The 14,892-nt window shown below is 34.9% G+C and overlaps 1 protein-coding gene across 3 annotated transcripts in view; it reads right to left on the bottom strand.

Moving 5' to 3' along the window:
* The window catches only part of HMCN1 (hemicentin 1), a 495,740-nt gene that overhangs the window by 288,734 nt on the left and 192,114 nt on the right, over window positions 1–14,892 (bottom strand). For all 3 annotated transcript variants that reach the window (XM_053909192.1, XM_019426820.2, XM_019426835.2), the window contains 2 exons: window positions 5,997–6,168; window positions 4,083–4,189 (listed from right to left, as the gene is read on the bottom strand). In XM_053909192.1, coding sequence (XP_053765167.1) covers window positions 4,083–4,189; window positions 5,997–6,168 — 279 coding nt within the window. The remainder of the gene's footprint in view (window positions 1–4,082; window positions 4,190–5,996; window positions 6,169–14,892) is intronic.

Below are 14,892 nucleotides of genomic sequence, written 5' to 3'. Positions count from 1 at the left end.
GAATTAATGCTGCACCTAATCCATTTAAATAACACACCTGGTGTCATCTTCAGGCTTTTTCAAAAGAGTCACCAGGTGAGAATAATTGGAAGCCAGTGTAATAATCTTCTTGTGTGGTCCTTGGTTGACTTGAGATTTATTTAATTATGATTCCTAAACAAGCTTATGCCACTTGAGTATGGTTTCCAAAATATTCTTATCTTTAGAAAATCCATTAGTAGTCTCTGGCAACCAGCATAGCTATCTAAAACCAAAACATTTCTACTAGTCTCAGAATCTCAATATAATCATGTGGTTGGGTACACTTCTTTCTCTACTTGGAAGATTATCTAAGGACAGTTTATCCAAATTTACTTAATGGAAATGTGCCCCAAGGGATGTGTTGGATTACATTGATCACACTGATAATCCTAGACTAATAGAAACAGTTTGTGCCACCTAAACCCGAAGGGTGCTGACAATTATTTAATGTCTTTGTAGGAAGCTTCACTTAAGGAACAAAATTTGGCCTGAGAGTTTTTGTGATTATGTTCAAACATTCTATATATAGATATAGCTGCCTGAATGGAAAATCCGTATTGCACAGAAACGAGATTCAGGATTTGTAATTTCTCTACAATGGAAATTTAGGGACATAAAACAACATTATCTTGTGTTTTTAGTAAACCTTTACATTCTTCTTACTCATCTATTTCTAACATGTTTTTACCTGCATCAGAGGCAACCTAAAGCATTTGAGTCATTTATGTGAACTATACAGATGAGTAAACTCATTGTCTATTTGGTAACAGTGTCCTAATAAGTTACAGAAAAGTAATTACCAAGGTTTTAGAGGAAAACCACAGAAGAAAAGAAATTGCCACTCTCACAGTATTTTAAATCATGGACAAATTAAAGAGTTCCATGCCAGCACATAACTAAATCAACTCTTCAACTTGCTTCCTTGGATATTATCAAAATAAATGCATTCATTTTTATTCATGAATATTCATGTAGTTCTTTCCCAGACATCTGTGGCATATACCATCAACAAAATCTGGTCTAGAGTAAAATAGGAAGAGAAAACCTGTACAGAAATAAATATAAAATCTGTAGAGAAATCATCAAAAAGGGAGGTGCAGAAAAACTGCAGTAGAAGGCCACAGGGAAAAGAGAGCCTTTAAATGGAAAAAAAAGTCAGAAAAGGCTTGATAAAAGTGTTGTCATTTGCCATAAAAATCAGAAGTCAGATGGAAAGGAAGGGCATTCTAGGAGAAGGAACAACTTAAGAGAAAACACAGGTCAAGAGAATGTGGTAGGAGATAGGATGAGAGAAAGTACAAAGTTATATTTGACTAGAGTGTAAAGGAAAGTGACAGACAAGAGTTAGAAGGATTGGTTGAGGCTCAGTTGGGTGGCCCTGGAATACCATGCTAAAGTGAAATAATAGTTTTCCATACTTGGGATAAAAACTGCTATGTGAAATATTCAACAAGCCATTATGAATTCTACTGATAGAGCAGACATTTTCCAGATAGCTGAGTGCATGAGAGATAGCACCAGAGATAATACTATCTAATCTCAGACATTTCTCTTCTTGAGAAAGTGCACATGTAAAACATTATCACTCATTAGCCATCAAAAAGGGAGATCCAAAGTCAGCAGTGATATTTATGTCTCTAGGTTCAGCTCAATTTCCTTTGCATCAACCTGATATATTATTTTGGTATTTCATATAGGAGCAAAATAAGTTTATTATCTTCAGATTGCATTGTAATGTATATCCTTTGTTTAGCTACCACTAATTGTACTCTATAAATGGTGTGACATCAGAACCAGAGGTTTTTTTGTGAGAACTCTTATCTATTTACTGTGTCTTTTCATTGTTTCCTTAAGAGTCTGAACTTACAGACTTGTCTAAACAGAGTCCCCTTCACCTCATCCCCTTATCGTCTCCCTCCTCACTCACAAAGTAATCCTCAGTGCTTTTCTGTTCTAATTATCAATTAAAATGTGCTTAGTGCCCATTAAGTATCAGGGAACATGGCCAAGGGCAAAACTCCATAAATGTTTATTGGATGGATGACTGAATGGGTAGATGTGTTAGGCACAAGATAAAGCAACAGCCATGCAATATTTCTCTTCTTCTGGGCAAGAGTTTTACTAGAGGAAATACTACAGGTAGCAATCCAAATCACCTGCAAAAGAGGTTCATATACTTTGCAATAAGTTGCCAATAATACAAAAGAAATGTCATCACTTGTACATATTTCACAATCAGTAACTTGATGCTTATTCAGAAAGCAAGAAGAAATTGCCTCACTGACCTTGCTAGTCAACACATTGTTGGTTTAGGTCACACTTAAAGTATTTGAGGGAAAAAAAAGACTCTAAACCTCCTATACTTACTGTGGTCACAGAAGGTCAGACTCAACACTAGTCATACATTGGGGGAGTTGGTTAAAATAACTAACTATACCATCCAATTTGGCTACACTTGTTTAAAATATAGCAGTAAAACATTGCATCGTTACAACTGAATGCCCTCAGTAAATATTGAGCACCTAGTAAGCGCATGGAAGGAGGTGAATAAAACAGGCAGATGGGGCCATTACATTTCACACTGCCTTTTCACCCAAACCCTTATCCCATATTATCCACTCCCCCCCACCCCCCCCAAAAAAATCCATATGACCGTTTCTTCTTTCCCTATAAGGCTGAGAGTTCTGAGAATATTCTAGGGCTTGAATGAAGTTACAATGGAAGCTTTCGTTTTTTTAAGCTGGGAAAGTTAACATAGGTATTCTTTTAAAAAGGAAAAAGCAAACAAAAAAGAAAACTGGCATGCAAGAAATGGCACCTCAGATGCCTGGGGTATGAACACTTCCATGCACATTCACAGCAGCTCCAACATTTCAATCATGAGCCCATGAATCTTTTTTTTTTTTTTTTTTTTTTTTTTTAATGTAGGGAAGCTGAGATAGCAAGAGTAAATGATGCAAGGGGTATCTTCAATTTGAGTTATCCCAGAAGGATTCTAGAGCAAGCTGTTTATTTGGGAGGTACAAAGGATGCTCATAGGAAGAGGGAAGTGATACAGGAAAAGGAATGTAGCCCCAGAAGGGCGTGCTTTCAGTCCTGCTCCCATGTGGACAACTGGAGTTTATTCCTGCCAGAGACTGAAAGCTGCTCCTGAGGGGTTTAATTCTCTGGCAGAACAGCCTTCTTCTGTTCTGGAAAAAAAAAAACCTCTTAGGCACAGAAATGCAGATACTGGAGTTGGAATTAGGCCAGAGCACATTGAAAAGCCTGAGAAACATGGGCAAGTCCCTCAGAATATCCACGACAATGAGTCACACACATAATCTACTGCAGAACTGGATTTCAATTTATGGTATTCTGAATTCGGGGTGTATGTTCTCTCCTCCATATTACCATAATACAATGCTTAGAGTGAATATATACTACTTCGTGTAATTCTAGGATCCAAACACCATATTGGGTTCAAGTAAACAATGAATGTAGATCTATCCAAATAACAAGAGCCAACAGAACCTGAGTGCTTACTTTGTAACAGGAACTATGCTAGGTATTTCATTTGTATCATATTAATTTTATTCTCAGCACAATTTTATGAAGTAAAAGAGTATTATTTTTTTATTCCGACATTAGGAGGAGGAGAGCAAGGCACAGAGAACTCTACAGTCCCAAGGAAATAAAGCTTTTAAGTAGCAGCATTGAGATTCCCACCCAGGCATCCCCATACTAGAGCCTATGTCCCTAACCATTATTCTCGACTAGCTCCATCTCTGATTGTTTTGGAAAAAGGAGGTGCATAAAAAAGTCAATCTACAGGTTTGATTATTGGGAAACTATCTGAGAATTTAAGTGTATTCTGTGGTGATATCAATGCCGTTCATGGTCATCAAAACTTAACACTACCAAATTCACGTGATCAAGACACCTTTACAAATGCATTATGTATACTGCTTTTTAGTAAAAGCATTCTCCGTGATTGCAAGAGAAGATATAAATATTGTATATACTTTATAAAACATGCCAACATCAAAACAAAATAAACAGACTTTGTAAAATAACCATACCTTCACTGTCCACATTCCAGCCTCTGGCTCTTTAACATTCACCACCTTGGCAGAGTTATGGATATTTAATAGCTCATTCAGGCCAAATCCTTTTTTTATCAGCTTCCCTGAAAGACAGACATAAAGGTAACAAGCATAAGCTTTCCTTCAGCTATGTGTACTAGCTGTATACATTTCCAGTACAAATTACCTGATGGACATGTGTGCCTATAGCTCAAAACATTATTTATTTCTAAAATATGTTTAATTTTATGGTTTCTGGACATTGAAACTGAAGTATCAGATTCCCATTTGCTATGAGGATTTGGTCTTAAAACAAAAATAACAACTGGCAGACTGCAATCATATTTCCAAAGCCAGCCTAGGTAACAATTATTATGGCTACTGAGAAGTTACGTGCAGTCACTAGAGACATTTAGATTTAACAGATGGCAAGAACAGTAAACCAGAATAAATGTCTTTTTGGAGATCACTCAAGGTATTACTAACATGAGAGCCTTGGGCATATTTGTGCACGAAGCCCAAAACATTAACCTGTATTCCATGAAGCACAGGAGAAAGCTTTTATTGTCACATTTAAAGGAGGCAGTGAAATAAAGTAGCATGATACTATCTCCTATGACCTGAGATTTACCTAAAGTATCTAACAGTTGGGACATAGAGAAGAAGAAAAGCAAATTAGGAATTAAGCCATAGTTTAGTTATTCACTCGTGGCTCTCCTATAGACTCCTTCTGCAGTTATATAAACAAATCAATTATAAGAATCTATGTTTGCATCAGAAGTTTTACAATTATTGTAAACAACTTTAAAAATATCAATGTCGATGGCTTTTTAAAGTAGTAGAAACATAATACAGTGAATAACATATTTTTAATTATCCAGGTAGTGAAAACTACAAATCTTTCCTGGGGAGCATGGAAGGTTAGAATGGAATGCTACCTCAACAGACAAATTCATGTATTCAGCTAAACCCATAGGAGTCTTGAAAAATAGGTCTTATTTGTTTGGTAAATCTCCTCTTTGATTGGTAGCATGAATGTGGTCTTTGGGGACAATTTCCTATGCTGTTTTCTTTTAGGCATTAGTTATTTCTTAAGACTTAAATTGAATAAGCTAGTTACTCTCTTTCCATTTACAAATACTCACAAATAGGTTTAAAAAAAGCAGCACACTAAAGCCACAATGGAAATGATAATATGTTACAAACATCAATAGGTAGGTAAATAAATAAATAATCAAACAAATAAATAAATAAATAAATTCTAAATGCAAATAATAGGGAAAATGAGGTTTCTATCTTTACTAGATTCCTTTTCAATGTAAGTCTTATTAGAATATTCAATTAGCCAAGGAAGCAGGTCAATTCCTAGGGTTATGACATATAACTGAGGAAGCAAAGTAAATTAAAACATTATTCTATTAAGAATAAGAATGTGGTTTTTAACTCTCTTCTGTAAAAGTCAACCCTATCAAGAAGACAATATGGTAAAAAAAAAAAAAAAATAGGCAGTTAGTTTTAAAAGGAGGTTTTTCATGTGATTCATTAAAAATAACACAAAATACGAAATTTTATAGAATATGTTACATGAAATATTTCCTCATACATAAATTAGGAAAATATAATTTCAGGCTCAATTTCAATATTTTTTTTCTTTTGAGTAGTTTAGCTACAATTAAGTTACCAAATCTGATCTATATAAATTATTAGGAGTTTCAGTTTTTTGAATCTCATGTTAATTCAACAATACTTACGACTAAAAAGTTTTATTTTTAAAAAAATCCTTCCTAGTCATTTTTGAATTCACTGAATTTATTCGTAAAGTTAGCATTAACTTGACATAAATAAGTGTGCAAAAAACTTTTACCTTTCATGGTTTTCGTATTTTATGATATGATGTATGATATATCTCACCTAAAGGATTGCGAATTTCAATCCCTGGAGAAGGGCCACTCAGAGACACAGTAACCTCTTTTAGGCTAGGATCAAAAGGAATTTTCCAAGTGTTTACAGCTTGTTCCAAATGATCTGTTGATAACAGGTGAACTTTAGAGGACTGCACTGCTTCCTCTACCCATTTTAGCACCTATAAAAGAAAAGAAGAAGCATGAGTGATGTCAGAAACATTTACAGTATTATACATCCATGACTTCAGATACAGTATTTTTCTTTGGTTAATCACATGAATTGGCACTTCCTGTACTAGTATGGGGTTTAGTTCCATCACGGTGAAGAGAAACTTTTTCCTACATCCAGTTATTGTAGTAGCTTCAGAATAAAGTAACTAGTGTAATCCATGCTCAGATTTCAAGTTTTCTATTTGGAATAATATATTAAAAATGAGATTATGATGTCTGAAAGCCAGTAAAGTGAAATAGGCAGAGATATTACGGACAGCTTTATATTTTTCAAGAGAAATAAAAAAGAACCTATAAAAAACATGGGATTGCCAATATTGTGAGATCCCATTTCCCTCCATTCTCTCTTTCTGGATTTCTTTTAAGATACAATTTTTAAAAGATAACTAGCAAATTATCTAATCCAATTTCAATATGTTGGGTCTATGAATTGTTGAAATATAGTATATGGTAATTATATATAGAATATCGTAATATATATTGCAGTATATCAAATGTTGCAAAATAATTGCAATGCCAGCAAAATATTCATTTTTTATGATAAAATAAGAAAGTACCAAAAATAATGGAAGAAACTAACCACTGTATTTTTTGAAAAATAGAAAAATATTTCAGGTTAGAATGAATGAAAGTAGTGTATGTTGCAAACACTGTCTTGGGGAAAATATTAAGAAATTAGGTTATAAAAAGGTGTTAATGCTTCACTGTAAACAAGAAAGACTTCCAGTTCTCAGAAGTGTTCTGCAACAGCAAATACAAGTTCTCATTAAACAAATAGTGCATGTCTGGGTAGGAACTGCTTATTTGAACTTACTACAATTGATTCTAAATCATGATAATCTTTAATCTACCTCTGATCTTCCTCTGGTTCATATATCTTTCAAGATTATATCCTATCATGAATAATTTCCCTTGTAATTATGCGTAAAATACTAAACAGAGCTGAATATGAAGCTACAGCCTAAATGTTTGAAATAAATAAAACTTTCTTTTTATTTTATTTTATTTTATTATGAAATTTATTGTCAAATTGGTTTCCATTCAACACCCAGTGCTCATCCCAAAATAAAACTTTCTTTTTAATTACAATAGTGGCAGTCACAAATCAATCCGACAACAAGTACTGTGTAATAACTTCATTCTCTATAAAAACCACCCCTTGATTTTTGTCCACAAGGATGAGGAAAGTAGCTAACACATCACATAAGTAACAATGGTTAGGCAATTATGTTCATCTATAAAACACGTTTATGGTTCAAGCTACTCTTCCAGGTACTAAGTATTTTAGTCAATATTTAGCAACCACTCTTCCTCTCTGAACTAGTGTTTACTAAATTTTTCGCAAGCTTTATACATTATTTAGTTTTAACGAATCTTCCTGTCTTTTCTCCAGGGTCAAGAACAGCCCACATCTCTTTCATCTTTGTACACCAGAAACCACATGGCATGTTGTGCACACGACAGAGGTGGGATATGCACTAATGTCCATGAAGTTGGTCATAATGAGGATAATAATGACTTCTTCTGAAATAAAAAACGTTATGGCGATTTATGAAACAGAGAGCCCTTGCTGAAGTAATGTATGTAAAGTGTCCATCATAATAGTTGCCACATAATAGACAAAGGTTTCCTTGCTGCTATATCTCAATCCCCTTCTTTCCCCTCAATGAATATTTCACCAGTGGCTTTATGCGCAAAGTGAAAAAATTCATTCATGAAAGTCAGACAGTATTTCTGTCAATGAGAAAAGAGGGGGCGACGTCATTCCAGGAAGAAGAGAGGACCTGAGAAAATACTTGAAGACAGAAGTACTCCAGATATGTTGGGAACATGAGTGAAACCATGTTGCTACGGTGAAGTGTTCAGAAGAAGGGGACGTAGAAGATGAGGGCAGAAGCATCAGGGGCAAACTATGTATGATCACCCAGTCAGGCTGTGACATTTGGATTTTATCCTAAATATGTCACTGGAAAATTACGTGAAAGGCTTTAAGCAGAGGACTAATACAGTACAAACGTTATTTTACAAAAAAAAACAACAACCCACAGACCTTATAGTGGTGTCATAGACAAATTGAACAGAAAGACCAAATCCATTATAGTTAATTACCCCTAAAAGGAAATTACATATTTCCTCAAGTTTTAACCTTAGAAGGCACCTGGATTTTATATACAAAATGAAGTATATATCAAAACAATTGTCTAAAGAAGCAGATGCCATATTTGAAAAATGGGTTCTCTCAGTGATCACACTTGAATAGAAATGTATGTATCATCTGCTCAATAAATCTGTCCATATGGCTATAGAAATCAGACTGGTTGTAACTACTATTGGACTAAGTAAAACACATTTTAATAATCTGAGTGTTGACATTTTTATTTCTTATACATAGAATATGGCTGTCTAACTGAAGGAAATGGAAATACTGGCTTACTGTCTGAGAAGGCAAATGAGAAATGTGACTGATAACAAACGACTTTGAGGATAATGTCCAGTGAGGAGTTGCAAGAAGGCAAAGGACAAGAGAACTAGATAAATGAGAACATTTGTTTTAATGGTAAGACACATAATGTGGTTGTAAATGATTAGTCGAAAAGAAGAAAAAGAATTAGTAAACAAGAAGTGCATCCCACCTCAAGTTTAACAATGAAATGCAACAGAAATGGAAGAGAAATTTTTTATACATCCCTCTTTAAATGAATATATATCTCTGGATGGCTCCTCAAATATATCTTTCCTTCAAACCCAATGCAGAGGTTATGATAGATCACTGGGAATCTATTCATTGTCTATTACGTATGCAGAGAAATCACTAAGTCCTAGGCATTCTTATAAAAATGGAAGAGTTTCTACTTTAGTTGCATTTTCATAAGGCAAGTGTGTTCAAATGGTATGGAATATGAGAGCTTTTGAGTTTACTCAATACTGTTTGCAAATCACCAACATTTATGAAGCTTTCAGAAAGGATTACTATGTATCATAATATTACTTGTGAAAGATACAGTTTAGACTTCTGAAAAGTCACTTTTTTATCCACTTATAAAAAAATCAAATCAAAACAGATGCAATCCATTTTGTTAAAAAATATAGATTTTACCAGTGCATACATTAATGAAGATCACTGCAGGCTACAGAATTACCATTAGTGAGATTTATGGCCTCCTATGTTACTACATATAAGAAAGAAATCTTTAATTGTCTAACCATGAGAAATGTTCTCATGAGATTGGAAATAATCTTCTGTTTAATGACAAATGGAATAGAATTACAATAATCTGAGAATCTTTGGATTGGTACATTTTTACTAATGTAAAAACTGTTTCAAACCACTAGGTAACCATTAATTATACATTAAAATTTTAATTAAAAATGTTTCTCTAATAATTCCTATCAGTTTATATCTCCAAGGGGCTTTGAGAGCATCTAATACAGCTCCTTTATTTTACAGATAGGAAACATATTTCAAAGAGTTCTTGTACCTCTTAAATACCTAACTAGACTTATTCTAGCTCAATAATTGTTTTATATAAGACTCCTGTGTTCTTGAAGATACTTTCTTAGTTTATATATTTTATATCATATGTAATGATCAATATTTAAAAGGTCATATACATATCAGATAAAGGGTTAGAATCCAAAATCTATAAATAACTTATCAAACTCAACACCCAAAAACAAATAATCCAGTGAAGAAATGGGAAAAAGACATGAATAGACACTTCTCCAAAGAAGACATACAGATGGCCAACCAACACATGAAAAAATGCTCAACATCACTCATCATCAGGGAAATACACATCAAAACCACAATGAGATACCACCTCATACCTGTCAGAATGGCTTATATTAACAACTCAGGCAACAACAGATGTTGGGAAGGATGTGGAAAAAGTGGATCTCTTTTGCATTGCTGGTGGGAATGCAAGCTGGTGCAACCACTCTGGAAAACAGTGTGGAGGTTCCTCAAAAAATTAAAAAATAGCACTACCCTACAACCCAGGAATTGCGCTACTAGGTATTTATCCAAGGGTACAGGGATGCTGTTTCGAAGGGACACATGCACCCCAATGTTTATAGCAGCACTATCAACAACAGCCAAAGTATGGAAAGAGCCCAAATGTCCATCCACGGATGAGTGGATAAAGAAGATGTGGTATATATATACAATGGAGTATTACTCGGCAATCAGAAAGAATCCATGCCATTTGCAACTACATGGATGGAACTAGAGGGTATTATGCTAAGCGAAATTAGTCAAAGAGAGACAAATATCATATGACTTCACTCATATGAGGAATTTAAGACACAAAACAGATGAACATAAGGGAAGAGAAGCAAAAATAATATAAAAACATGGAGGGGGACAAAACATAAGAGACTATTAAATATAGAGAAGCAGAGGGTTGCTGGAGGGGTTGTGGGAGGGGGATGGGCTAAATGGGTACGGGACATTAAGGAATCTACTCCTGAAATCATTGTTGCACTATATGCTACCTAACTTGGATGTAAATTTAAAAACATAACAAAATAAAATTAAGGTCATATGTCTATTTTACATGGGAATGAGATGCAAGTATTATTTCAAAGCACAAAATCAGGATACATTGTTACACATTATGAAATATAATAGTGCTAAGCAGAAATGGAAGCAAAATCATTTTTTTTATACCCTTCAAGAACAAAACACGAAGAAGAGCTTTGTTTGGCTGCTTGGAAGGACATCTTTTTTTTCCCCTGCACTGAGATATAATTGACATATAAGGTTATATGAGTTTTATTCATTATTTGTATACATGGCAAAATAATCACAATAAGTCTGGTTAATATCCATCATCATACATAGTTACAATTTTTTTCTCTTATGATGAGAACTTTTAAGATTTACTCTCTTAGCAACTCTCAAACATACACTACAGTATTATTAACTATAGCTACCATGTGGTACATCACATCCCCAAGACTGACTTATTCTATAACTAAAAAACTGTACCTTTTGATCCCCTTCACCCATTTCTCTAATTCCTCTACCACTCTCCACATCTGACAACCACCAGTCTGTTCTCCGTTATCTATGAACTCAGTTTTGGTTTGGGTTTTGTTTTTGTTTTAGGTTCCTCATACAAGTGAGATCATGCACTATTTGTCTTTTTCCGTCTGACTTATTCCACTTAGCATAATAAAATTGAGCCCCCAAGGTCCATCCATGTTGTCACAAATGGCAAGATTTCCTTCTTTTTATGGCTGAATAATATTCCTGTGTGCATATATACCACATCTTCTTTATTCATTCATCTGTCAGTAAAAACTCAGGTTGCTTCCATGTCTTGGCTACTGCATATAATACTGCAATGAACATGGGAGTGCATATATCTTTTCAAGTTATTGTTTTCATTTTCTTTGGATAAAAACTCAGAAATGAAATCGATGGATAATAGTTCTATTTTTCCTTTTTTGAGGAACCTCCATATTGTTTTTCCATTGTGGCTGCAACAATTTACATTCCCCCCCCCCCCCCCCGCAATAGTGCACAAGGATTCCTTTTTCTCCACATCTTCGCCAACAATTATTATTTGTCATTTTGGAAACAGCCATTGTAACAGGTGTGAGGTAGTATCTCATAGTAGTTTTGATTTGCATTTTCCTGATGATTAGTGATGTTGAGCATCTTTGTATGTACCTGATGATAATCTGTATGTCTTCTCTGGAAAATGTCTATTTAGATCCTGTGCCCATTTTTGATAAGTTGTTTGGTTTTCTGAAATTGAATTGCATGAATTATTTATGTATTTTGGATATTAGCCCCTTATCAGATATATGCTTTGCAACTATCCACTCCCATTCCATAGACTGCCTTTTCATTTTGCTTATGGTTTCCTTTGCTGTGCAGAAGCTTTTTAGTTTGATGTAGTCCCAGCAGTTTATTTTTTGCTTTTGCTGCCTTGGTTTTTGGTGGCAAATCCAAAAAATCATCACCAAGGTCAGTGTCAAGGAGCTTACTGCCAATGTTTTCTTCTAGGAGTCTTATGGTTTCAGGTTGCATATCTAAGTTTTTACTGCATTTTGAGTTAGTTTTTGTGTATGGTGTTCAGATAGCGGTCTAGTTTCATTCTTTTACATCTGACTGTTCAGTTTTCTTAACATCATTATTGAAAAGTTTGTCTTTTCTGTATTGTCTATTCTTGGCTCCTTTGCTGTAAATTAATGGACTATATACATATATGGGTTTATTTCTGGGCTCTCTATTCTGTTCCATTGATCTAAGTGTCTGTTTTGTGCCAATACTATATGCTTTGATTATTATAGCTTTGTAATAATAGTTTGAAACCAGGAAGTGTGAGGTCTTCAGCTTTGTTCTTCTTTTCTCAAGTTTACTTTGGCTATTTGGGGTCTTTTGTAGTTCTATACAAATCTTAGGACTGTTCTATTTCTGTGAAAAATACCATTGGAACTCTGACAGGCATGTTTTGAATCTGCAGATTGCTTTGGGAAATATGGACATTTTAACAATATTAATTATTCCAATCTACAAGCAGGGAGTAGCTTTCCATTTCTTTGTAATTTCATCAAAGTCTTATAGTTTTTAGTGTACAGGTCTTTCACCTCCACAGTTAAATTTATTCCTAGGTATTTTATTCTTTTTGATGCAATTTGAAGGACATTTTTAATGCAATTAATTACATCCAAAGAACATCCCCAGAACATCTTTTGTCCATTCATTGGAAGAACAGAAATATGGTATTATACACAATTTTAATTAAATTGTGCATATAGTTGTATTTTTGTTGTTGTTTATCATTTGTCTTCCCTACTAAACTCTGGGTCCCATGACAGAGAGCACAGAGACATATTCACTACTATGTCTCTTGAAGCTAATATAGTGCATAGGATCTAGTAAATTCCCAATAAATATTTGCAAGAAAAAGGAAAAGGGGGAAAGAGGGAGGTAGAGAGTAAAGGAGAAACTGTATGCCAGATCCTTAGCCTTAGAGTTAAGAGTATGTGAAAAGGTAGCATTTGGGCTCTGTATTCATTTGTGACAAGCCCTCTCTCAGCACTGAATTTTCAATATGGAGCTGAAGAGTGTACAAACTTGCATATGTGGTCTTTAAATTTTTTTTAGTCTTTATTTATTTTTGAGAGAGAGAGAGAGGGAGAGAGAGAGAGAGCGAGCATGAGCAGGGGAGGGACAGACAGAGAGGGAGACACAGAATCTGAAGTGGTCCCCAGGCTCTGAGCTGTCAACACAGAGCATGATGCGGGGCTCGAACTCATGGACTGAAAGATCATGACCTGAGCCGAAGTTGGACGCTTAACTGACTGAGCCACTCAGGTGCCCCAAAACTTGCATTTGTGGTCTCAAATGTGAGCACCAGGCTCTGTTTAGTTTTTATTTCTTTATTTGGTTAGTTAGCTTAGGGTTTCAAAATGCAATGGAGAAATCTCTAAAGTTAAGTCAGTAATTTTTTTTTTTTAATGCCAAAATGTATGCCTCACAGTAGCCCTGGGTGCAGATTTTCAAGTTCAGTAATGGAAGAATGTCAGAAAATGAACTCAATAAAGCAAGAGCAATGGAAAAGGCAGAGTTAGGTTTAAATGCACCCATCTAATAATCAGAACCTGTTCTGAAAAAGATTTGTGTAATATTAATCCTAATAATGGTACGTACTTTTATAGTGCTGTTACATGCTAGGTACCGTTAGAAGCTTTACAACACTCTGCAACAATTCTTTGATACAGTACGATTATCTCCATCTTATGGATGAAGAAACAAAAACAAAAACAAAACTGAGGCCTAGATTGCAAAGTTTGTAAGTCACACAACTAGAAAGAAGCAGGGCTGGCCTTTTGATCCCAGTAACCTTGCACATTTTCTGAAGTATCATAAAGAAAAATGGCAGTTTTCAAGAATAAATCAGAAATAAAGCTAGCGAAGAACAAAAACCAGTGCAAGGGTTTTTAATGAGAAGTGGCATGCAAAACAATGATCTGATTAGCTACATATTTTTATCACTATTGGGCAAAAAATTATCAAGAATTAAATTGTATAAAAATATTAAAGCCTTTAAATCTAGATTGTATTTGATGTGAGAAAGACTTGCTACATGTCCAAGACCATCTTTTTGTGGTAAACCTTACATAATAGCAGAGGCAGCCTTCACTCTGACCCTCTGGATAACCAGGAGAGCCTTTCCCCCCAGGTTCAAATTCATTTCTACTCCGCATTCCACCATACAGCCCATAATACAGAATATTCTTGGAAGTCACCAAGTAGTAACTGGGCATCTACTGAATATAAAGGATAATATAGGATATTATAAAGAATACCAAAGAAATACAAATATATTTCCTGCCTTATAATATGACAATCTAGATGGAGAAATGGGGTAGACATTAAAAACAAATTAACTAGCTCTTACTTTCAAGTAATAAATAAGCAAGATAAGAATACAAATGCTCAGGGGCACCTGGGGGGCTCAGTCAGTTGAGCCTCTCTGACTTCAGCTCAGGTCATGATCTCATGGTTTGTGGGTTCCAGCCCCATGTCGGGCTCTGTGCTGACAGCTCAGAGCCTGCTTTAGATTCTGTGTCTCCCCCTCTCTCTGCCCCTCCCCAACCCACTCCTCTTTGTGTCTCAACAATAAAAACCAACACTAAAAAGAAGAATACAAATG

The sequence above is a fragment of the Panthera pardus genome, unplaced genomic scaffold (assembly GCF_024362965.1).
Source record: "Panthera pardus isolate Hobbes unplaced genomic scaffold, ASM2436296v1 HiC_scaffold_21, whole genome shotgun sequence".
NCBI classification, from domain to species: Eukaryota; Metazoa; Chordata; class Mammalia; order Carnivora; family Felidae; genus Panthera; species Panthera pardus.
This window is presented reverse-complemented; position numbering and strand designations above follow the sequence as displayed.